General features: G+C 36.6%; 1 protein-coding gene across 1 annotated transcript in view; it reads right to left on the bottom strand.

Moving 5' to 3' along the window:
- Window positions 1–320: 320 nt before the first annotated feature.
- The window catches only part of LOC110464447 (protein FAM135A-like), a 41,503-nt gene continuing 15,059 nt past the window's right edge, over window positions 321–26,764 (bottom strand). The window contains exons 12-22 of the mRNA XM_021519665.1: window positions 25,723–25,883; window positions 16,410–18,087; window positions 14,070–14,129; window positions 12,435–12,538; window positions 10,565–10,656; window positions 10,146–10,240; window positions 9,524–9,610; window positions 9,094–9,158; window positions 6,427–6,537; window positions 5,482–5,598; window positions 321–4,771 (exon numbers count right to left, since the gene is read on the bottom strand). Of these exons, the coding sequence (XP_021375340.1) occupies window positions 4,566–4,771; window positions 5,482–5,598; window positions 6,427–6,537; window positions 9,094–9,158; window positions 9,524–9,610; window positions 10,146–10,240; window positions 10,565–10,656; window positions 12,435–12,538; window positions 14,070–14,129; window positions 16,410–18,087; window positions 25,723–25,883 (2,776 nt within the window). The 3' untranslated portion in view covers window positions 321–4,565. The remainder of the gene's footprint in view (window positions 4,772–5,481; window positions 5,599–6,426; window positions 6,538–9,093; window positions 9,159–9,523; window positions 9,611–10,145; window positions 10,241–10,564; window positions 10,657–12,434; window positions 12,539–14,069; window positions 14,130–16,409; window positions 18,088–25,722; window positions 25,884–26,764) is intronic.

The following is a 26,764-nucleotide window of genomic DNA, read 5'->3' as shown; positions in this document are numbered from 1 at the left end:
TAAGTGGTTGGGGTCACACAAATGTGCCTCCCTGCTGCCCTTCTTCCCAGTTATATTATAACTTCTGGAATAACCCTTACTAGAAAAGTCTCTTTTATAAAACTCAAAAAAGTAGGTGTGGAGTCACAATGTAGGGTCACTTATTTCAGAAGACACTCATAAACAAATTTGAGCAAATTATGAACAAAATATGACCTGGCTAAGGTGCACTGCTAGATAGAGTATGTTTCTGGTATGACACACAAACAACTGATCATTTCAACAAAAACATTATCCACAGTGAAAACTTTTAACTTCAAAAAATATTTAACAAAATCTCATTATAAGCACTCCAAGTTTATAAATCACAAAATGTATATGACAAACTATAAATTAAAACTACAGCATGTATAAATCAGTTTGGTGTTGTTGATGAAGGGACATATATCTGATCCTTCTACCACTAAACATCCATTTAAACCTGTCTACCAAGAGTTCAACCTCATCAAACACATCCAACCTAGAAGTAAGGGCACTGGTAAATATACGTAAAATTTGCACAAAATCTTTGTTGAGTAAAATGTGTGATATAATAAGTGCAATCAACATAAACTCTTTCACGCCTTGTTTTACTGGCAACATATCAGAATTCTATCAGACATACAACTTCACATGTAAAAATTAATTTGGTGATATATATGACAAATAGGGATAAAATGGACACAAAAATTACAAAAAGGATTTTTCTCAAATTGTGAGGAAAAAGAAGTGACTATTTTTGCAAATGTTCATAATGATGAAAATGACACATTGGAACTTTTTCAAGTAACTTTGCTTTACAAAAATATTTTCAAATAAATAACGGCACATCCAAGAATATGTCTTGATATTTTGAAAGAAGTCTTTGGAGTTCCTTATAGTCATTTGTAAAGTTGAATGAAACATTGATGTTCAACAACGACAGTATACAATATAGCACCAAAGACAGACATGGTGGCAGTTTCTACAAAAATAACATTCTAACAAGGTGCAGGTCACATATATAGGGACTAGATCAGGTCGATGGAACCATATATAAACCACACAAACAGGCTATGCCTGTACATATGTAATTGTAGGGTTTGAGCTTTCTCTCTCAGATTTCTAGGAGAAAACCAGTATTATATTTTTTTTTATCTCTGTTGACGTCAATTATCCATCCGAGAAAAGAGTGATATTGATCAATGACATACCTCCTTTAAAATCAAAGCCATGTGCTAACTAAACACAAAAAGTCAAGGTTCTTTGACATTGATACATTCCTCATATTTACTTTTCTGCACAGAACCAAAGAACTTTTCTAGCAGTTTTTTTTAGTTCTTTCTTGCAACTTTCCAGGTCCAATCTTTGGAAAAAGTAGCTGAAATTTTCTGTTTTTATTCAAGGATAAGTAATGTTACATAGATTAAAATTGATACCAATTACAACAGATTTAAAACAATTTATGAAGTTTTTATGATAAATTCATATCAACATAACATTTTGAAACAGTCTTTCAAAGAAGGGAATACAAAACTGTTCACAGAATATTGGGTAAATTCTAGCACTATTCCAGGAAACACTAATTCACAATCCTTTTCAAGCACTGGCCTCAATTATAGCACTTTTCATGCCTTTTATGAACCATGTTATATCAACACGAAGTAAACAAATTCTGTTGGAGACTTGGTATTGACCCATTACTATCACTTTCTCAGGTCTGTATCACGTTTTATCATCTGTCATGTGATACCAAACACACCCAATCACTACCAAGGAAAATATTATGGAAAATGTTCAACATTTTTTTACAGCTTTAAAGTCATTAATAAACCCCATGTGTGGAATCTATTTTAATGGACAAAAAAATCCTACTACCATTTTTTAATACTAAAAAATTCATTATTGATACCTATTTCTAAATATTAATATCTGTTTTCGTTTCTCTTCCTTTGCACATTTCCCCTGAAGATGGAACAACATTAACCACCTGTACACATCACACTTTACAAAGGAAATGAAAGTGAATGAGCACAATGACTACAGGTCAGGCAAGATTTAATAAAATGCTACGAAACAGTTCACCAGAAAACCAGGTCTGTTCCTACATATGAATTACTTAATTAAACACCCGATTCAAACTTTTTGTCCACTTTTAAACAAACTGACTAATGTCTAATGATGATGTTTGACAGTACAAGCTTTGAAGTTCCCATTACTAATTTGCACGAAAAAAACAAATTGTTGCCAATATTGCTTTCACTGATGACAAACAGGGCCCGTGGTATTTCCCTTTATGAAATATGCATGTTGCATTGGGCAATAACATTTTGGTGAGTTAGTTACCCAGCTCTGCTCTGAAATGTCCCAATCCGTTTTCATTTTTCAAAATCACCTAATCAGCTTACATCATAAATACAATGTACTTCACATCCGACGGATCTGCTACCAAGTATGTCTTTCATTAAGAGTCCTTGTTAAATTAAATATGTTCTATGTATCTGTAAGTATAATGATTATGTTATTAAGTAGATCAATTTTCACTGGACACAATGGACCAAAAAATCCCATATCATAACTAGAAAATAAGTTCCTCTGAATGTACAGGGATTTCAATGTGTATTGAAGAAATGTTCAGTTTTTAGTCTAATATTCACAAAAATTCAAGACTTTAATATTTTCATTCAATAATCGTAATATAATATTTAAAATGGACTATTACCAGTGACTTAATTCTAAAACAGGTTATATAAGTAGTTATGTTTTTTCCTACTAAATAAGTTACTTTTCAAGTTTAACAGTACCAATGACTCACCGAACAAATATTACAGACTGAATCTTTCAATGATTTGTTTTAGCTAAAATGCTACGCAACAAATAATGATCCATTTATAAGAAAAAAATCTTAAATAAATAAAAAATCTTCAAAAAAAAATGGTCAAATTAATGATATAAACCCCAGCCCATGCATGCATGCAAATGTAGTGAAAAATTGAGCAAAAATTGAATAGCAGGTACATGTGCAAAATAATTAAATTCCTACTTGTGTTTTTTGACAAATTCTGCTATATAACTGATCTTGATCCTTTTATCCAGCATCTTACATGCATACCCAGATTTAACTCTAGACTCTGTTCAGTCATTCACCCCTGAAGACACATTTGAACTCTTCCAATTCACAGGCTGGAATAGTTCATTATGAAATTTCAGGGTTGAATGAGTCAATATAAGACTGGTTTCCAACTTATTGAGATTGATTTTAGGGTGATGCTAAAACGTTTAAAAATGTCCTTATTATTTGTGACAACAAACACAAATTAGACATAAATAAGAACCATTTTTTTTGCCATTTAATATATATCTAACACATACACACAAAATTGGTTGCATAAATTCAGGGGCTGTCCAACATGGGAAAAAGATACTCCTTGGTAGAAGAAAATTGTGTATGCAATAAAGGATGCTGGTCAGTATGTGTCTATCAATATGAAAAATATATATGCAATGTTTTAAAACTCATATTATGCATATTTTGAAACGTTGGTCCGAAGGACAGGAATTTTGAGAATGAAAATAAAGATACAACAATAATTTAATTAGACAGGAAAAATCAAGTCCACAAAAGTTCAAATTAAACTACCGGTAAGACAAACGAAGTGGATATGAGTTTAACAAGCGATACAATAACAGGGGTATCTGGAGGGTGAGATTCCAAGGACTTCTGTGTTCACATCATTTCACACTTATAATATATTAATGTACATATTAATTTAACAAATAAAATAAACATAAAAAATCAACAACATTTTTGCACACATTTGCTTTGCATTATAATATCACTCATACAATCGTTTGTTTGAAATCTGTCCCGAGATCACAAATTTAAAGACCGATTAATTAGATTTTTCATCTGCTGGCATTTATTATGCTGACAAAGTGTATTGCATTATCATGGAATGTGTAGAGTGATTGATTCACGTGATTCAGAATCATCCCTCTGTCATTTCCAAGCTGACATTTCTATATACTCTAGGTTAATATACTGCCTTGTTAAAAATCACTAAATCTAAAGATTCATGCTATTTATTGGTTGGAAGGTTATTGGAAAATGTTTTAAAACTTGACATTAAAATGACTTATCAGTTTTAATGCAAATTATGCTTCCTTAAAAAAAGAATGTTTTCTGACGGGAAACAATCAGTAACATTGTTACTCGACTAAAACATTAAATGAGGATAACCAGTATAAAGCACTATGAGTTTCACCTTTCTTGTTGGCACAACAATTATATAATGAAATTTTCAGTTTGAAAAGAAACAGATACAAAACAATTAAATCAAATTGATCTCAGTACCAAAATCAACTCTCTAAAGCCAGACAAACAAACGGATTTAAGATCATTCACCTTCAAAATAACAACAAATGAGGTCAAGCTTCATTAAGTAGGACTATTAAACTTTGGGCTCAAAATCGACAAAGTAAGCCTGTGCCTACTTATTTTGACCTTTGAATCCATAATTGGGTTCAATTGATTAATATAAATGCAGAATAGTGTAAACTCTATTTATCTATTTGAAATATTGCAGTCCTGTTACAGTCATGAATTTTTCTATGAACATTTCAGAGTCGAGAACAGCAATGTGAGCGGCCCTCCCAATGATTGTATTTGCTGTGTTGGTGAGGGCATGAAAGACATCATAACGGATGAGTTTACACTTGGGGTTGTTGACTATCGGTGTCTGGATGTTGGCTACCATCTCACTGTATATAGCACCTGTAGAAATAAATCCACAATAAGTACACTGTATTCCAGTACAACTGATACCATGTTTTACTGAAGTGAGCCCCAGTGTTCTATGATGTATCTCCCATGATGAAAATTTCCAATTTGTAGGGCATTTTGGCTTGCCCATTTATTACAGCAATGAGTTATATATGAAAGAAATATATATATTACAATTTCCTATTTCACAAAAACACATCTTGACTATAGGGATTCAATCCTCTGACCTCTCCATTACCACACAGGGAGCTTGTGACTGTGCTATTGGTCATGTGATATTTGTAATATTATGCTTAATAATTTTCTGCAACATTACTGGGAATAATTTCAAAGAATTCAAACACCTTTTAGATAATCTGTAACATATGACTGTCTTTGTATGAATACGGAGGAAATAACATGAATATAACAGGAAAGTAACTTTCAATACCTGTCCATAATAGAAGTGATGTGAGTATCTACTTCAAATTTGTAATGTATACACAATTGGTAATGTATACACATTACATAGATATTACTGATGAATTTTAGAATAGAGGGAACTGACCTTATTACTTCTAGTCCCCCCCCCCCCCCCCCCCCCATCTATTTTTCATAAAAAAATACTGTATACAGGGAAATCATCGTCCGTTTAAAATTCTTCCCTTCCAAAATCCTGTACTGACAGTTAGCCCACCTCCAGTCAAGTACTGACTACTTACCCATTCCTGAGCTTTCCCTTTGAGCTGCCTTGCACATTTCTATCCTAGAGGAATGGTATGGTACATAGCGATCCTGAGAAGATCCCACCAGGAGTACATGGCGGAACATTTCCAAACCTGAAAAACCAAATAATAAATCTATCATTTTAAGGGTTTATACATTGTATCAACACCTTAGTTTGATTTTTGTTCTTAATTTCAGATGATGTTGTTCAAATTGAAAATAGTAGTAGGTAAATGTCATGGACATTCAAAGGACTGTGATCAGTGACAAGTCATTTATACTCTTAATGACACAATGGATGAACAAATCCTAACTTTCATAAGTATTGTTGGTGTTGTTGCTCATCATTTCTATTTTCATTTTCATAAGTATTGTAAGATACCAATATTTTTAATGTATTGAATCAACCACAAAGTTCTGCAACATATTGATAACTCAACATATATTGTAATGACCTATGGCTCCTGCAATATTAACAGAAATGACTCTTTATTTCAATTTGCAAGACCTTTTCAGAACTACAAGGGGTTTTAAAAGACTTCCATAAAAAGATTTTTCAAGGGTTTCATCAAAATGAAACACCAAAGGCTGGTGAGAACTTTCATCATATCTTCATGTGTTGTTTTTAAAAATACTGATAATATCATTTTTCAGCGCTTTTTAAGAAATACCTTGTTTTCCAGAAATTTTTAAGTTAAGTACAAAAAGTGAAAATTTACATTTGTATTTCTTACATTTGTTTCTTTGTACCTGCTCTTTGGAAAAAGTTACATTAGCAATCAATCCAAGTGTGAACATTATTGTAGCAGAAGGCAGAAAAAAAAATCAAATATCTGCTGGATTTTGTGTACACCCTTGCAGATGAAAGCAAACGTTATATGATATGAATTTACTTAAATGTAGTTGTTTGTGTACAACTGTACAGCAGGGTAAGGACTTACCAGCTTTTTGACTGAGTTTGTACAGGAATGATTGACGGGGGTCACTGTGGTCTTTAAGGGAAAGTTGCAGCAAGGATCCTGACTTCTTCCACTTCTGCATAAACCACATCCCTGGTAGCATAGACAGGAAAAGTATGATCACACATTTTCTTGTTTTACCATCATACATAAGCAGAAATATTACAATGTAGTTCTGTAACTTAATATTTCAGTATATCCTAGTTATTCATGCATAAGTAGTGTGAAAAAATCCGATATTTTTCTAAATACCAAGTTATTACTGGTAAATATATATATATATATATTTACAATTGCCACTGTTTCTGAATCGATAACCAAAGTGTAAGCAAGTCTGTTTATTTCACAATAACTAGAGTGTAGAACATGACACAGTTCACTGCGTATGAATATATGTAAATATTGGCAAACTTCTTTCCGCAAACCTCATGTCAATGTTTAAAAACAAACGCTAGCATTTACAGTCGGTAAACGCAAACAAAACAAAATAAAAGGTTAATCCTTAAATATATACAGTCCATGGCAGTGCCAAGAGAGGGACAATAAATACTGTTGTACAGTGTCCCAAAATGTACTTACCCATGTTTACTAGGCCACTACTGTTGTACAGTGTCCCAAAATGTACTATCCCATGTTTACTAGGCCACTACTGTTGTACAGCTGCTGTACAGTGTCCCAAAATGTACCAACCCATGTTTACTAGGCCACTACTGTTACAGTCCATGGCAGTGCCAAGAGAGGGACAATAAATACGGTTGTACAGTGTCCCAAAATGTACTATCCCATGTTTACTAGGCCACTACTGTTGTACAGTGTCCCAAGGTGGGGCCCAGAGAGGGACAAAAATGTACTTACTCATGTTTACTAGGCCACTGCAGTTGTACAGTGTCCCAAAATGTACTTACCCATGTTTACTAGGCCACTACTGCTGTACAGTGTCCCAAGGTGGGGCCCAGAGAGGACAAAAATGTACTTACCCATGTTTATTAGGCCACTACTGTTCTACCGTGCCTCAAGGTGGGGCCCAGAGCGGGACAAAAATGTACTTACCCATGTTACCTTACCCGGCCACTACTGTTGTACTTACTAGGCCACTACTGCTATACAGTGTCCCAAAATGTACTAACCAATGTTTACGAGGCCACTACTGCTGTATAGTGTCCCAAAATGTACTAACCCATGGTTACTAGGCCACTACTGTTGTTCTTTGTCCCGAGGTGGGGCCCAGAGAGGGACAAAACTGTACTTACTCATGTTTACTACGCCACTACTGTTGTACATGGTCCCAAGGATGGGCCCAGAGAGTGACAAAAATGTACTTACCCATGTTACCTTACCCGGCCACTACTGTTGTACATTGTACCAAGGATGGGCCCAGAGAGGGACAAAAATGTACTTACCCATGTTACATTACCAGGCCACTACTGTTGTACAGTGTCCAAAAATGTATTTACCTATGTTTACTAGGCCACTACTGTTGTACTTTGTCCCGAGGTGGGGCCCAGAGAGGGACAAAAATGTACTTACCCATGTTTACTAGGCCACTACTGTTGTACATTGTCCCAAGGATGTGCCCAGAGAGGGACAAAAATGTACTTACCCATGTTTATTAGGCCACTACTGTTGTACATTGTTCCAAGGATGGGCCCAGATAGGGACAAAAATGTACTTACCCATGTTTACTAGGCCACTACTGTTGTACAGTGTCCCAATGATGTGCCCATAGAGGGACAAAAATGTACTTACCCATGTTTATTAGGCAACTACTGTTGTACATTGTCCCAAGGATGGGCCCAGAGAGGGACAAAAATGTACTTACCCATGTTTACTAGGCCACTACAGTTGTACAGTGTCCCAAGGTGGGGCCAAGAGAGGGACAAAAATGTACTTACCCATGTTTATTAGGCTACTACTGTTGTACATTGTCCCAAGGTGGGGCCCAGAGAGGGACAAAAATGTACTTACCCATGTTTACTAGGCCACTACTGTTGTACAGTGTCCCAAAATGTACTAACCCATGTTTACTAGGCCACTACTGTTGTAAAGTATCCCAAAATGTACTAACCCATGTTTACTAGGCCACTACTGCTGTACAGTGTCCCAAGGTGGGGCCCAGAGAGGGACAAAAATGTACTTACCAATGTTTACTAGGCCACTACTGTTGTACAGTGTCCCAAGGAGGGGCCCAGAGAGGGACAAAAATGTACTTAACCATGTTTATTAGGCTACTACTGTTGTACATTGTCCCAAGGATGGGCCCAGAGAGTGACAAACATGTACTTACCCATGTTTACTAGGCCACTACTGTTGTACAGTGTACCAAGGTGGGGCCCAGAGAGGGACAAAAATGTACTTATCCATGTTTACTAGGCCACTACTGTTGTACAGTGTCCGAAGGTGGGGCCCAGAGAGGGACAAAAATGTACTTACCCATGTTTATTAGGCTACTACTGTTGTACATTGTCCCAAGGATGGGCCCAGAGAGGGACAAAAATGTACTTACCCATGTTTATTAGGCTACTACTGTTGTACATTGTCCCAAGGATGGGCACAGAGAGGGACAAAAATGTACTTACCCATGTTTATTAGGCTACTATTGTTGTACATTGTCCCAAGGATGGGCCCAGAGAGGGACAAGCATGTACTTACCCATGTTTACTAGGCCACTACTGTTGTACAGGGTCCCAAGGTGGGGCCCAGAGAGGGACAAAAATGTACTTAACCATGTTTATTAGGCTGCTATTGTTGTACATTGTCCCAAGGATGGGCCCAGAGAGGGACAAACATGTACTTACCCATGTTTACTAGGCCACTACTGTTGTACATTGTCCCAAGGATGGGACCAGAGAGGGACAAACATGTACTTCCCCATGTTTCCTAGGCCACTACTGTTGTACAGTGTCCCAGGGTGGGGCCCAGAGAGGGACAAACATGTACTTAACCATGTTTATTAGGCTGCTATTGTTGTACATTGTGCCAAGGATGGGCCCAGAGAGGGACAAAAATGAACTTACTCATGTTTACTAGGCCACTACTGATGCACAGTGTCCCAAGGTGGGGCCCAGAGAGGGACAAAAATGTGTGAAGTTTAGGCACCAGGTGGGCCAGCTTGGGCCGTGACACCACAGATCTCACAATGATGTTACCCAGGGAATGGCCCACAAAGCTGCAACACATATACAACATAAAACCTTTTTATAACAAATAACATTTTAACCCACTGCTGAAATTCCTATGATGCAGGATGAATAAAAAGAAAATCTTCATTCAGCAGGTTTTATTTAACATTGATAAGAAAACATAACTGTATTGAAAATAGCAATTGGAATAATGGAAGGTATTTAAGACCACCATTGAGTGACTGTAAAGGAAATAGAAGATGGATCATTGCCACAGATGGAATATCAATTGTTGTAAGATTAACCACCAGATACCAATGTTTTAAAACAACATATATATTCTGACAATTTAACTCACTATTAGTGCATTTCATAAAAAGTCAGATTGGATTGGCCCTACATACTCTGAAAATAAGTCTTAATATCTAAAATAGCGACAGTCCATTGTCCAACATATCATGATCAGATGTCCAATGATTAAAAATTGTTTCATACTTGATGCGACTGAAGTTTTTCCACTGTATGACCAACTAGACAAAAGAGAATGTATCTGGCGTATTTCCAGTAGCAATGGAAACATACCTGACTTTAGAAGGGTTGATACCGTACAGATCTAGGAATGATAATATCTCCGACTCCAGGCGATCAGTCATCAAATCAAAGTCGGCAAACGTATCCTGTAAACAGTAATGATAAACAGTGATAAATACCGTCTACTGGTATTTCTATCACAACCCATACATTTCTCTTTCATTGAGAGTCAAATTGTTAGTAAGAAGTTAGAGAAATATCTCACAGGAGAATCTTGATAAACACAACTTTCTTATATATTGACAATTGATTTTTAGTCCAAAAGTCAAATAACCTGACAGGTGAATATTTCAGAGATGGCTTGCATGAAAACATGACACATACAAAAATGTACTTTCCTTACTGGAAATTAATTCATTTTCAGACAAAAATTTCATAGACTTCATCTTTCAGCACTTTTGTTACAATACCTGATTCCGTTCAGACATGAGGAACTCAATCCTATAACCTGGCAGAGCCATCTCAACATACGTCCGCACAAGTCGCAAGTCAGCACTGTTACCTGTTGTAAGGACGATCAAGTGTTTTACATACATACATCAGTCAATATGATATAACCTTAGAGTATTGTATGGTAAATGTAACAAGCTCAGTTTTGACAGTCTCTTGTATGATGCCTTAATCCATCTACCACTTATCCTGTTGTCCCGCTATATCTCACCTCTTTAATCCACTTATCACCTGTCCAGTTGTCCCTCTTTATCAAGCCTTGCTAATCCAGCTACCTCTACTTCAGTTGTTCCATTATCCAGCCTCTTTAATCCACTAACCACTAATCCTGTTGTCCCGCTATATCCAGCGTCTTTAATCCCCTAACCACTAACCCTGTTGTCCCACTATATCCAGCCTCTTTAATCCACTAACCACTAACCCTGTTGTCCTGCTATATCCAGCCTCTTTAATTCACTAACCACTTACCCTGTTGTCCCGCTATATCCAGCGTCTTTAATCCCCTAACCACTAACCCTGTTGTCCCACTATATCCAGCCTCTTTAATCCACTAACCACTAACCCTGTTGTCCTGCTATATCCAGCCTCTTAAATCCACTAACCACTAACCCTGTTGTCCCGCTAAATCCAGCCTCTTTTAATCCACTAACCACTAACCCTGTTGTCCTGCTATATCCAGCCTCTTTAATTCACTAACCACTTACCCTGTTGTCCCGCTATATCCAGCGTCTTTAATCCCCTAACCACTAACCCTGTTGTCCCACTATATCCAGCCTCTTTAATCCACTAACCACTAACCCTGTTGTCCTGCTATTTCCAGCCTCTTTAATCCACTTATCACCTATCCAGTTGTCCCTCTTTATCAAGCCTTGCTAATCCAGCTACCTCTACTCCAGTTGTTCAGCTATCCATCCTCTTTAATCCACTAACCACTAATCCTGTTGTCCCGCTATATCCAGCCTCTTTAATCCACTAACCACTAACCCTGTTGTCCTGCTATATCAAGCCTCTTTAATCCACTTATCACCTATCCAGTTGTCCCTCTGTATCAAGCCTTGCTAATCCAGCTACCTCTACTCCAGTTGTTTAACTAGCCATCCTCTTTAATCCAGGCACCACTATACACTCAGAGTTCCAACATCTAGCTTTGTAATCCACTAAACTGGTTATCTCATTGGAATCTCCAGCCTCTTTATTTGGCTATCACTAATCCAATTGTCTCACTGTTCAGTCTCTTTAATCCAGCCACCACTAATCTGTTTGTCCCACTATATCTACCCTTCTTAATCTGACTACAATTAATCTGGTTAACCAACTACCTAGACTCCCTAATCAAGCTACCACTTATTATATAATCTGGTTAACCAACTACCTAGACTCCCTAATCAAGCTACCACTAAATATATAATCTGGTTAATCAACTACCTAGACTCCCTAATCAAGCTACCACTAATTATATAATCTGGTAATCCAACTACCCAGCTTTGTTAATCCACTTGTCCCGCTAACTAGCCTCAATCAGCCACCACTAAAACAGCCGTCTCACAATGCAGACTTTTTATCTAGCTGCATTAGTCCCGTTGCTCCATCATATAATTATTCAGCCAGTGTTTTGAGAACTGATTGGCATTTTTCTACATGAAATAGTCTCGGCTATACCTCCAGATGTATCACAACCTAGCCAGTTTTGCTGAGAATGAACTGAGCTGACTTTATTATCACGGCTCTACTGTTTAATATTTTCATGGTGAGAATCTCAATACTAGAATGTTTAATTTGACTTCCCGAGAATGAGCTTATAATGAAAGTTCCAGAGAAATGAAAACTTACCGTCCAGGCCGTGAACACACACCACCAAGTGTACTCCTTCCCCAAAGTCCACATCATCCGGCGTGTGGAAGTATGGAATGGTGGAAGCCAGCGTGGAAGCCTCGCTGTAAACCAATGCACCTTGATTGATAAAACTTCACAAACTTTTGTTTATTTTAAAATAGTGGTAACACCAAAAGTACCTTTCCCACTCCCCATTTTTCAAGCACAGATATAACACTGAATTGGAAGCAGATTACATTTTCACCAAGGGCTTTCCGAAGGAAAACAAGTACCTAAAACTATGTTACCTCCCAAGGTAAGACTCTGTTAAGAGGTCAAAAATACAAGAATTCAAAATCACCCCTACCAGCACACTAGCTAGGGATCAAACACTGTTAAACGTTCATGTGAAGTTTTAACATATTTGACCGCTGTGACCTTGAAAGTAGGTCAAGGTCATGATAATGAGGAAACTTTATAGCACTACATACCAGGTACCTACTGGCCAAATATCATGACCCTGGGCCTTATGGAACTTGAGAAGAAGATTGTTAAAGCTTTTAACCTGAAGTTGACCCGACTAGCATTTAAAGTTGACCTTTGACCTTATCACTGTAATTGAGAAAAATATTTGCACTGCTGGTCTTCATAACATACCCAAGTATCATGACTCTAGTTCAAATGGTTCTTAGGATATTGTTGTTTGAAATTTTCACATATTGACCGCTGTGACCTTGAAAGTAGGTCAAGGTCATTTTAATGAAGAAACTTTACATCACTACATCCCATGTACCTACTGGCCAAATATCATGACCCTGGGTCCTACAGTTCTTCTTCAGAAGTCGTTCAAAAGAAAATGTTGACGGCCGGACGACAGACGGACGACGGACACCGTAGTACAGCATAAGCTCATATGGCCCTTTGGGCCAGGTGAGCTAAAAATATATCACTTCAATCTTCAACAAAAGTTCAGAGGGACATTCTGGTGAACTCCATCATAAGGGATTATACTAACAATGTATCTAATTGTTCCAAAATGTCCCATTCCTACCCCCTCACTTCCCCTTTAAATCAATATTCAGCCTTCAGTTTGCATAATGACATGCACATCATAGCTGCAGCCTGCTTGATGACGCAGAAAAAAGTAACAAGGCAACATGTCTGATCATTCATTTGCAAGTGCAAAGTAACAACCCAAATTAAATATTGAATTATAAACTGGCTAGTTGCCTAATATTAAATCTGTCAGGCAAAAATGCATTTTGTTACATTTGATGTGGTACAGGTTGTAAAATAGATATAATTAACAAATATATGTATGTATATTATATTGGACAATATAACTTCAAAAATGTTGTATAAAAATATTAATGGAGACTACTATATACCAGGAACTGTCTGTTCACCATAGTTCAATTTTTGCTTCTTTTGCCCGAAAAAGTAAGGACGAATTTATCACAACAGCTAATATAAGTTCAAAACATCACATAATTATATATATTATAGAGCTATTACATGTGAAGGATGACATAAATATTAGGCAAAAAAAAGGAATTTTACTGGTGAAGGGTGGATATTTGTTAAAATTGTTTCCCTGTATACAGGCTAGGTAACATATGCTGTTCTATGGATTAGTTGTATGTTGTAACCTACCTGTACATCTCTCCCTCAAACTTCAGCTGTTTTTTAAGAGATTCTCTTAAACTTATAAAACTGCAAAATAAGATACATTATCAATATTATCAAACAATTATTCCTCAAATTAATGACTGGAATTATTAATGTCTTTATATATTTCTCATTTTTAATAATAAGTATTTCATACTGTAGAAGATGCAAGCAAAACTTGACCTTTCTTTCATAAAAGAGTTGTGTTCATTATTGTTATCTCTTTGCACATCTGATGTCATATTTGAAACTTTATACAAACAAGCAAATTCGTGGAATTTATATCCCCCCCTTGCAGGACATATTGTAGGTTAACATTATTGAGGTTAGGTTTAAACATGTGAGTATCGTGCTGTTGAGAAATAACCGATAGCTTGACACTTGAAGAAAAAAAAAACTATACCTCATTGAATATCCGTAAATATGCACAAATCACATCAGTTGGCAAACTTAGCATGAGTCAGATGTGCATACGGAATTTGGTTGGAACATCTGAACAATATCTACAGCAATTATCATACGAAAACCAAAGAGTATGCGAAATGGTTGGAAAGACAGAGGAACACAAACATTGCTATCAAGTCTGAAGGAATTTTGCTAATATTTGCTAGAGTTATTAAGCTGAAACTGAAGATAACAATGTTTTTCGTTAATCAAGGGGCCATAACTCCGCCAAATGGAGTCAGATTAAAGTGGTTGTCAAACTTGGCCAAGCCCTTAATGCATTGAGCCCTGTTACTAAGTTTGAAGACAATCGGATAATATTTGCGGGAGTTAATTAACAGAAACGGCAGATAATGTTTTTCGTTACTCAAGGGGCCATAACCTCTGCCAAATGGGGTCCGCTGAAAGTGGTCATCGAACTTGGCCATGCCCTTAAAGCATTTAACCCTGTGACCATGTTTGAAGGAAATTGTTTAACATTTGTTGTAGTTATTGCACGGAAACGAAACGTAGCAGATAATGATGTTTTGATTATTCAAGGGGCCATAACTCCGCCAAATGGGGTCAGCCGAAAATGGTCATGAAACTTTGCCGAGCCCTTAAGGCATTTAAACCTGTGACCAAGTTTGAAGAAAATCGGTTAACTTTCGGAGAAAGCTGGGGATAATTAATATGCAGGCTATTTTACCGGTATAAGGTAGATGTCAAATAATGAACGTAATATAACAATTTTAAGGATGTGTCATTTATATAATAATTTCATTTTTAATCATACATGTAACATACTGTTCTAAAAAAACCTAGAGATTTAATTTTGAGAACAAAATAGTGTTAAAGTTACAGCCCCGACAATATATTTTGACAACTTTGCATTTATTTGACCTTTGACCTCAGGTCAAGGTCACAGTGACCTAACGACAGTGCACTGTACATTCTCTGTGGGTGATGCAGATATACTGCAAGTTTTATCAGGATATGTTTAACTTAGCACTTATTTGACTTTATTATTTGAGGAACTGCCTACTGCTAAATTATGCAATGCTTATATGAACAAGCTCTTATTGTAATTGGGACCATGACAGGAGTCCTCATAACTGACCTTATAGTCACAAATGATGCTTGGATAGAGTTGACAATGCCTTAATATACTTGCATACTAAGGTTAAGCAAAATTAGACACAATGAGGGACCATTGGCATCCCCTTGGCATATAACTTTACATGTTTGAAACAATCAGACTTTTTTACCTTTTACCTTGAGTTAAAGGCCACAGTGACCTAATGCCTTTGCATTGCACATCATCTGTAGGTGATGCAGTTATACTGCAAGTTTAATCGAGATATCCTTAATGGTTTAAAAGTTACAGGCCGTACAAAATATTCCTGAAAAAATTGCACCTTTTTGACCTTTGACCTTGGAGTCAAGGTCAAAATGACCTAATGACAATTCACTGCATACTGTCTATGGGTGATGCAGGTATACTTCAAATTTCATCAAGATATCTTGGACAGTTAAAAAGTTACAGCCCAGACAAAAATGAACTGAAAATGTTGCACTTATTTGACCTATGACCTTAAAGTGAAAGTCACTGTGATATAATTCTATTGCACTGCAGATCCTCAGTGGGTGATGCAGGTATACTTCAAGTTTCAACAAGATATAACGGTTAAAAAGTTACGGTCTGGACAAGATCATATTAGAAGAACCAGAACCAGAAGAACATTCCAACGGGAACATAATGTGAAACATTATTTTATAAAGGCCTGCAAGTCATTCAAGCATGTGTACAAGAGATGTTTATCATCAAAATGTTAGAGACATATATGCCTGAACCTTTTCAATAATCTGACCCTTTGGAAGACCATTTTTGGAAGAGCATACCTGAGGGTTGAAAATCCCACTTGTGTGACAAGCTTCGGGCGGTCATTGTCTGCATACTTTGAGAGCTCTGGGAAAGAAAATGATGACACGACGGGTCGAGTCACTACCTGGTTAGAGGCAGGCTCTGGTGCCTCACACACAACAGTATCCACAGACCCTGACGATGTTGTCGGCGTTCCAGCACTCTGATGGATGTTTGTGTCGCTGGCTGCTCGCTGTTGATGTTGTGTTGTGGTAGAGAGAGACATACGCTGACTGAGGCGGACAGGGGCACCAGGCCCCATCCCCTTTGCCCCCCCATATTCTGTCCGCTTTGCCCCCCCATATTCTGTCCGCAAAAATTCTATCACAGTCATTTTGTCTTCCCCCAGATCTGACTCCTCGTAGTCCTGCGTGATAATACCACTGTCCTTGGACAGACTAGGTGTGGACCCCTCCTCTGCACCCTCAGAGGAGCGGGTTTGTATACCAAGCTGCTGGGACAGGTCAGGTTGGGGGTTGCCTTCAGATACCTTCCGCGTATCTAGACTTGCACTTTCAAAGGAGTCTTTGTCCTGAGGTATATTTGAGGAATTGTTTTTACTTTCTAAACTACATGGATTTTCTAAAAAGTCATCAAAGCCATTAGCAACACAAGTTTCATCATCACTTTGATCGTCATTGTCTGTTTCATTCGATGTCACATACCAACTTTCACTTTCGTTTAAAGCTTTCGTAATGTCATTAGCTAGACTGGCGAAGGCAGTGCTGTCCAGCGAGGATTTGTTTTTGCCGCCATTCTTGCCTTTAGTTGTGCTTGCTGTAGATTCTATGTGCCCAGTTATAGACATGGTACTGGAGACAGCACTAGATAGTCCGCTATCACTGTCTCCAGTGGAGGGATGACATTTATCACTGTCTCCAGTGGAGGGGTGACATTTATCACTGTCCACTGGGGGAGGGAGAGGTTTATCATAGCTCTGAGGGGTAGGGAGTTGTTTATCATTGTCCCTTGAGGGAGGGAAGGACATATTTTCCCCTTGCAATTGGACAGGCTTAACTGCCAACTCAACCTCTAACTCCTTTTCTTCCCATGCTTGTTGCTTAGATGAAGTAGATAACACAGATGAAACCCCGTGCACTTGCTCATACTGGATGCGACCCCTCATATCAGGGTCAGAATGTACCACCCCTTTAGGAAACAGTTCTGACTTGATCTGTCTTTTCCTGCCATATGGGGTTTTCTCACGGTCCATGTATTCTGGAAGTGAGTTAATGCTAGCACGACTCCAACTTGATTTGGACATCAGTGAGGGCATTGAAAGAGAGTTTGTTAGCAGCATGTTGCCATGGTCCCCAGATGAGTTGGGACTGAAAGTACCAATCACAGATTTGGGGTCAAAGCTGGATGATGAGCTTGTCTCAAATTCCGGGACCTTTTTCCTGTAACCAACAAGTTGACAATCCTTAGCAACCGTTTTCCCTTTTGCTTCAGCCTCGGAGCAGGAGTATGTTGATGGTCGGCGGAAGGCATCAGGTCGGATGTTCTTGATGAATTTCTTTTTGTGCTTGAACTTGAGCTGTGGAGAATCTTGACTGCTACTTCTAGATAAAGGAGGCTCTGTCTTTCTGTAGGACTGCTTTTCAACTTTTTCTCCTTTCTTTGATGAGGCACTGTAGGGTCTATCACGGGCTATATCTGAAAGTACGCAAACAGTCAATGATTAAATCAATAAGTTGGCACTTACTGATTGAATCTAGGTTTTGGTATATGTCTGATTCACTTTACATTTAGTTTTTTGGGCTTTCTTTTTTATCAAGTTCAACAATACAATTTATATTATAGCCTGTAAAAAACATTTAGAAGGTAGAATATAAAAATATGATGGAGTTTAACATTTTTCGGGGGATGAAAACAAGTATTTTGTATATATCATTAACAGATTAAATTGATCAAGTCCCTATATACTGTAAAAGTAAAAATTAGCGCAGTGAGGAAATGCTGGCATTTTTTGTATTACGTATAATTGGATGAAAGTATCCACACACGATTTCATCTAGATATGTGGTTTATATATGTATCATTATAGAGATTTATTTCAGAATCATTGCCAACGTAAATATTTCCACACAGCAATCAGTTTGAAGGGTCATAACACACCAAAATTTCCTCATGCGAGAAATTCCACTTTACCAATACATTTGTACCAGGGTAATGCAAATCACTTCATTTTTGCAAGAGATTATTTTCAGATTATTTGGGAAGAGGATTAAATCCACAATTAGAATATTTCACAAATATTACATCTATATATAACAAGACAAAGTACTGCAAGCAATCCATGGTCCCCTATATACCCCTGGACAAATGTTGGTATCAACAATGTTCAAAGGGCCACAACTCTGTACACTGGCAAAGTGGACATGGGACACATAGAACCAATTGTAGGTTACAAAAGTATCTTTGAGGTATGTCTGAACAAAGTGATGTACAGACTGAAAGAAGGAGCACAAACCTATAGTCCCCTCCAGTAGTGCCTGTTATATCAATATGAAAATATCGTCTTGATCATCATATGAACTCAAGTATTTGCAAAAACTTCGCAAAATATTGTACAAACAATATCAATTGATTTAAAAAGTCCTGTGGAAAGGTAGAGATTTCTATTAATTTCATGTTGTGTTCAATCAAAAATACAAAAACTGTTGTAACTCGGATCATGGTTTATTGATATTTTCTAGATGGAATTTCTTACGACAAAACACAACACACAGAATGCCTAGTACATGCACTGAACAACACAAGTAGCCACATTAAATTTTACACACAGGACCAACGGGGACAGCTGATGAGATTTGCATGTATACAGCTGTATGCATGGGTCTTTAGTAATCTAACAAGATTCCCAATACATGTACATATTCAGCATCAGAGATGACCATGAATCTCCCCTAGACATATATTTCTGAACTCTATAGCCAACATTTATGAAGAGTCAAGCTAGTTTTGGCTAATTACAGTGCATGTGTAAATCAAATATAGCCAAAATGTAGATAAATTGCAGACTTGTAGAGGTTTGGGTGTATGTGAATTGTAGATTTAAGCGTGAAGATAAATTGTAGGTTTGCACATGGTACAGTGGTATGTAAATTGCCTAAATGAATAGGCTAGTGATCAGGCATATAAATCTGTAAAAAATTATGATTAATTTACAACTGAACACAAACAGATATCTTATCAAAAACAAGAGGCCCAGAGGGCCTGTATCGCTCACCTGAATATATGTTTAAAATAATTGGTATGAAGTAAAGATATAGCACTCCATGGTAGGTGCTGTAAGTACATATGAAATTTCAGAAAGATCCATTAAGTACTTGAGATATAGCGAGAACAAACTTCAAACGGAGTCCCACCCCTATGCTCTAAGGGGGTCATACCCACCAATTGTACAAAATTGAGTCCCCTTGACCCAAGGATGCTCCAGACTAAATTAGGATACAATCCCTTAATCCCTATGGTAGAAGAAATATTTTAATTTTTACCTCTATTTCCCTCTCTGCCTCTAGGGGGGTCAGACACACTGTTTATACAAAATTGGTTCCCCTACACCCAAGGGTGCTTAAGGTGGCAATGTATGTGAGGATGCACAAGTGATGGACCAGCATCAGCTTAGGACCATGGTACAGAGGATATGTGTGCAGCTAAATGTAGGTTTAGTAGTTGTAGATACCAAAGATCGTTAGCCTCATGATTACAATGATGCTACTGCCCTGATTAAGTGGTTTCTATGGCCCTTCTCTGTACAAGACATCCGAACACACCACGTCTATTTGATGATCTCGGAAGTGAAGTTAGTTAAAATGACAGCGACCATAACCAGTGCAACTTTGCAAGTCACGGAAAGGTACATAGCTTACTAGTTGGTAACAGCATTAGGCCAATGAGTCATGGAACCCTATGAATGTAGTAGGATTGCAGGACTGTGTGTGAAGGGATAAGGGTACTATGTTGGTTAAATACATATCAAACCTGGTATGTCCATTTCATCAGCTGCTGTTACTGAGGGGTCAAGGGTCACGAAACATGCAGGATCACACAGGTCAAAAAACATCAACTTACAACAGGCATATATTCACAAATCTTAAGCAGGCACAAAAAATCACAAAGTCATTGTAATTGAAGATACTGTGAAAACTTGTGAAACTTGCCCACAATTCTGGTCAAAATTGAATTTCATAGGCAGCGGTGCGCAAATTGTGTAAATTTAGATTTGTCCCCCCCCCCCCCCAGAAATCTGAACAATAAGGAAGGTCTGCCATTTTGGAAAGACCAAAGTTCTCACTGTCATTTTGGACTAAACAACAAATATATGTGTTATGTGTTGGAATATTATAAAGTGACATGATTTATGAATATGTTATAAGAGGTGTCAGTGCTCTAATGAATCATTATTAAAGGTCCAGCACTTTTAATGAATTACATATACGGTACCCTATTTGTCCTGGTATGAAGCTTATATACTTGGCTCATTTTGCCATGAGATAGCTTTAGATTAGCTATAGGTTTTGCCACTGCAGTAAAAACATTAAGGTTTCTTTATCTCACTGCCAAGCTAAATACCCCATTTATTTTTTTCTAATATCATACTGAAAATTGGCATCCATCACTGTATCAGGTGATGATATTCCATGGCTACCGATATAGAACTGATGTTCTAATTAATCTCACAATCAGAAACAACGTTATGGCTTTCAGAAACTAAAACATATAAGAGGTCCTAGAGGGATCTTGGCCCCCATCATTCCTCCAGTACTTTCTGGGAAATAGCTATAACAAACATGAATTCTTAAAACTCAAGATTGCCGACAGATGCATCTTTAGAGGCCATGAGGAACCTTCAGGTTTAATTTGAGATCCCTCAAAAACTTTCTAAGAAAACTTTGAAAACTTTAATTATCAAAACTAGAACACTGACAGGTCAGTAAGGGCCCCGTCTTGTGGCAATATATCCCCCATAATCATCAAGAAGCAATCTGCCCATATAGCTGAGCTTGACGTTTGACATTTGGACTTCAAAAAGAATCGCAAGGAAGAAAAATATACATTTTACATGTACTATGATGCGAGTCTTGTTTCCTTCCACCTCCATATTTGCTAGGCTAACAGAAATGTAAATTCCGGTGCAATACTTATTTGTTAGCTTTGATTTGTTTTATTTCACCTGATATACCTCCTACATCAAGAGCCAGGGTCAAAGTCAGAGATCCACTTTGTCTTTGACCTTTGGACCCAAATGACCTTGACCACTAATCTTGTGACCCTGAACTTTGGTCAGTTGACTTATTCTTTAATTACGACCAACTTTGCTTCTTGATATCATAACAAATTGTTCATCAGTGAAAAATACAAAACTTGACCTTGACCCTTTGGACCCCATAACCTGGACCTAAGGTCAGTTGACTCGGTGTTAAGTTCTGAACACCTTTGCTTCATAAAGTCATAACAAAATGTTCATCAGGGAAAAATACAAAACTTGACCTTGACCTTTGAATCTAATGACCTTGACCTTTGGTCAGTTGACTTATTCTTTAATTACGACCAACTTTGCTTCTTGATATCATAACAAATTGTTCATCAGTGAAAATTTGACCTTGACCCCTGACCCGACGACCTTGACCTTTGGTCAGTTGACTTATTCTTTAATTACGACCAACTTTGCTTCTTGATATCATAACAAATTGTTCATCAGGGAAAAGGTACAAAATTTAACCTTGACCTTTGACCTTGATTTTTTGCCTCAATGTGTATTTTTGTGAACTGAACATCTTGACCAAGTTTCATGTACATCGGTCAATAAATACCAAAGGGATCAGCCAGGAACAGAATTTGTGGACGGACAGACAGACAGACAGAGGGATTACTATAGGGCACCCGTATCTCCGATACGGGGCCCTAATTAAAGATGGCCACCTGTCGGCCATTTTGTTTTTCTGATCAGTACCAAACTTTGATAAGTATAACTTAGTACCATTGTAAACCTTCATATGAAATTTGAGAAAAATCCCTCCAGTACTTCCTGAAAATAGTGCTAACAAGAATTGTTTCAGAATTGATGGACAGAATGACAGACCACTGACCTTGTATGAAGGGTGATTTGAATAAATTTGATAAATCTACAGGGGGTAGATCAGAACGTCTTATGCTATTTGTCACAGGAGAATAATACAATATTCATCAATGACAAATCCAAATTCCAGAAATTTATAACCGGAGGCAAGCTTTGACCTTCTGTTAAAATAAATCAGTCATGATATTGTGAGTTTGTTACATTTGTATAATATTGTACCATATTCACTGTAAATGCCAAGGTACTGGTTTACGGGGCACTATTTTTAAAGTATTGAAAGTAAAATATTTTGATGCTCCACATGCAATGGACAATTATATCAATCAAGTTACAGCATCTGAGATATTTTTTAACTTGTTTAGTATACAGTATTGTCAGTATTTGAGTTGTTAAAGAATATTTGATACTTGACAAAAATTAACTGATGTTCCTAATAATGGTCAATAAAAAAAAAAATCAATCCTGATCCCAAGCTAGATGTTAAGAGGGCCCAGAAATAGAGGAAGAAATCAACATGAACAGTTCTTTTAACCACCAAAAAAGGTAGGGAAAGGCACTCATTATGGCAAATATGGTATCTGTGACAGCTAAGAAATTTAGGTTGAATACAAATTGGGAACACAACATGCAGATGAGAGTAAAATCAAAACACACATTCAGACAATGTTTGTAAATATAGTGTTGACCGAGCTGGCTACTTACCACCACCTACACCCTTTTGTTGGGCCCCATTTACACTTTTGTAGGGGTTGATTGTTTGAAACAGTTCCAATAGAGCCTTCTTTTGGGTTCGCTCTGTGGGTTGGTGATGAAAACAGCACACAAAATTACCTCTGACTTAAAAACTTGCAATAACACTAACCATGTGTGGAAATATATCATTTGGATCTTAAAATTAGTTGGCTCCGTGCATTGATATTTTCGTGGATTATCAGTCAAAACACTATTGAAAAAGAAACACAATTATTCGTCAAATGACTGCAATAAATAAAAAAAAATACCCATTTTCTTTTTGGACTAAAAAAATACTCTGGGTTACCTCAACTGAATAGTTTCTTTTACTTTTAAATAAGTTTGTTAAACTTCAAATTCCAAATACTTATGCTATCATAATTTTTAAGACATTTCTTATTTAAGTCTCAAATCAATCTAAACTGCTGAAACGAAAAATTCTCTGGCACAAGCATAAGAGTAAACGGGAATTTTTTTTAGGCACAATTGATCATGTCAGAGCAAACTTGCCTCTCCATAAAAGTTTCAGTGTTTATACATGTACCTGTGTACACAGATGAATTGAGAATGGTAATGATACCCAGGTATGATTCTATTGTACCCGCTGGATGCTCACATTTAGCCCTAGGTGACCCTATCTGAATCAATGAAAAACAAATATGTACTGTAATTTCCCAATTTCCAAGCCCTCTTAAATAAGATATTTGTATGTTTTTTTAAAAATCAGTATTTTCCTTATCTGCATGATAATATCCTTTTATTTCATTACCATTTTGCTTTGATTTTCCAGCCTAAATCAGCCTGTTCCTACATGATTTGGGAAAATATAGCATTATTTTTTATTGAAATTGGGAAGTTGTTCCCAATTTTATCTTTGTTTTGGTAAAATTAAAGTACTTTTTAGCCTGGGGAAGCAGCCTGTATTTGGCTGCTAACTAGGTTTGATTTCAGAATTACCATCAATGGAATAGTATGTTCTGTCTTTGGTCATCATAACATAAACATGTGCTAGGACATAAGAGAGGATAGAAGGGCTTCTTTACAATAGGTCATGCTTGCTGACACAGGGGGAGTCCACTTACAGAGGTCAAAGTTCACATGTAAATGCTCAACATGTATCTTTTATTTATTGAAACCTGTCTAATCTGACGAAAGGGATTTGAAATCCTGTAAAATATAACATGTCATTGGTATATATTGTATCCAATTTCCTGTGAAAAAGTACCAAATAAGACCTGTTTTTTTGACAAACTGTCTTGTTTGATCAATTAATATTGTGTTTCATAGAATGTCAGATTAGACAGGTTTTGATTTAATTATATGAAATGCTTCACTTTCATCTGTGTGGCAGAATATCACCAGCATGCATATATCTTTGATTGAGATCAGGCTGTCAATTACTTTAAGCAAGTAAAACATATGATTTACATTTTCTAGGGGAAGCAAAATAGCTAGCATGCAGCATCATTTCCCTACACCTTTCATGCAAAAGTTTTCTCATTTTCGTTTCGGAAATCTGCACCTCTCCATGAATAAAATTACAAATAATTTGTCTATCAAATTTTCTTTTATTTCAACATAATATGTTTTATCACTATAATTCTACAATTATTGTAGATTTACAAAATACTGGAGATATATATAAAGTTCAATTTGTCCATAAATTCAATCATTTCCACATCATCTCAATATATTACTTTCAGTACTAGTTTAAGTGAGAAAGTGCAAAAATCAATGAGCAAAATAACTTAAAACACTCAGCACCAAGTTTTTTAAATCTTCATTATGCATTTTTTGTTTCTTATCTTACCAAATATTTTGTTTGCATTTATATATATGAAAAGGTGTCAGATTAAAGTTAACTGTGACTGATTTATCTCCCATGGAAAATGATCATACCTGAGCTCGAGATACAAGGAATGTCTGAAAATCTTTTTATATTTTCTGTTATGATTAATTCAGAGTACCCAAGTATTATTTATCAAAACCTCTATTTTTTCATCAATTAATCAAAAGAAGTCTGAAATACCACAATTCATGAAGACGTTTTACTGGTTGTGCAGCGAAACTAAGTTTTACTGGTTTTACTGGATTTGCAGTGAAACTAAGAACTCTTTTTGAAAGAAGAAAACTATGTAACTCGGTTGTGCAATTCCACTCTTACGATGCTTAGAGCTAGTATATTTTTTATCAGGGCATGTGAAAATTTTGATACTTACAAACTAGCATTTTTTTTCAAATATGCTTGCTGGTTGGTAAAGTACTCTGAACATAAAACTGTACACCCTTGCAGTAAAGGTAGTATAAACAATAATGTAGAGACTTTGTTATTCTGACAGAATGACAGAAGTTCAATGTCATGCAGACTATCATGATTAGAATGTTATTAACAGTTCCTGCTATGTATTTCCTGGTAAGTGGAGAACTATCACATTACCTTCCAATGTCAGTGATAGCTATCATTCAGTACCTACCTAGAGTCATGGGTATATGGTCACAGTAGATATCTTCAAATATGAGCGGAACAGTGTCACTATCACCATCCATTTCTGTACACTCTACACTCAGGGCTGGAATGCTCCGGAAATACTGTGAATCACGGACCATGTTGGCCAGATCAGCATGACCATGATAGCTATAGATACAGAATACACAATTTAAATTCAATAATAAAGAATGCAACAAATCAAAAATATTGAACATAACTTTTTTCCTATTCCATATCGATTCTCATATACAAAGCTTAATTGAAGAAATTATGAAATAAATCTGGGTTTTTTTCACACTTCTTGTTTTACAAGATCTTACATGGATCTTTAAATTTGAAGTAGATCTACAGTATACGTTACCATACTTTGTTCTACTCTTTCAAAATTTTAAGTTGCATTTGCATTGCATATGTCCTGTTTTACCCAAGTTTTGTTAAGAGGTGCAGAATTGGTGTCAGAACCTCGATCAGCAAAGCCTCGATTCTGATCCAAATTCTACACCCTTGGTTAGAATATCCAGATCCCCCATACTTAAATATGACAGAATTTATCAGCCATTAAAGTAAAGTACCAAAATTTGTATGCTTGATGAAAAGTCATGAACTTAGTATTGTAAAAGATTTTTTAAATAATTTACTGCAGGAACATAAACTTAAGGAATATTCATGGATTTCAGGAGTTTTGTTACCTTTGGAAAACCGGATAGCAAAAATGAAAATTCATGAATAAGGTCATTAATATTCATGGTTCTTGAATTCAGTTTTAGTTGGCCCTTGTTTTTAGGCTCAATTGAACTTGTAGTATACTGAAGATTGTTCTAAAGGTTTTTTATATCTCATATATGATTTCTGCTACAATTTTGATTCTATAGACAGCAAGCATATTAATGTCAATTACTCTATAAATCAAAAACAACACAGGACTTTTAAATAATTAATTTAATGCATTTTGCAAAAATGAAAAAGTAAAATGGCATCATTCCCTTAAAATTATCTTTTACATGAAAATGTATCGAGTCTCCTTTGTT

This window comes from Mizuhopecten yessoensis, unplaced genomic scaffold, assembly GCF_002113885.1.
Source record: "Mizuhopecten yessoensis strain PY_sf001 unplaced genomic scaffold, ASM211388v2 scaffold10989_1, whole genome shotgun sequence".
In the NCBI taxonomy this organism is placed as follows: Eukaryota; Metazoa; Mollusca; class Bivalvia; order Pectinida; family Pectinidae; genus Mizuhopecten; species Mizuhopecten yessoensis.
Note: the sequence above shows the minus strand (reverse complement) of the source record. Positions and strands in the feature narration are given on the sequence as shown.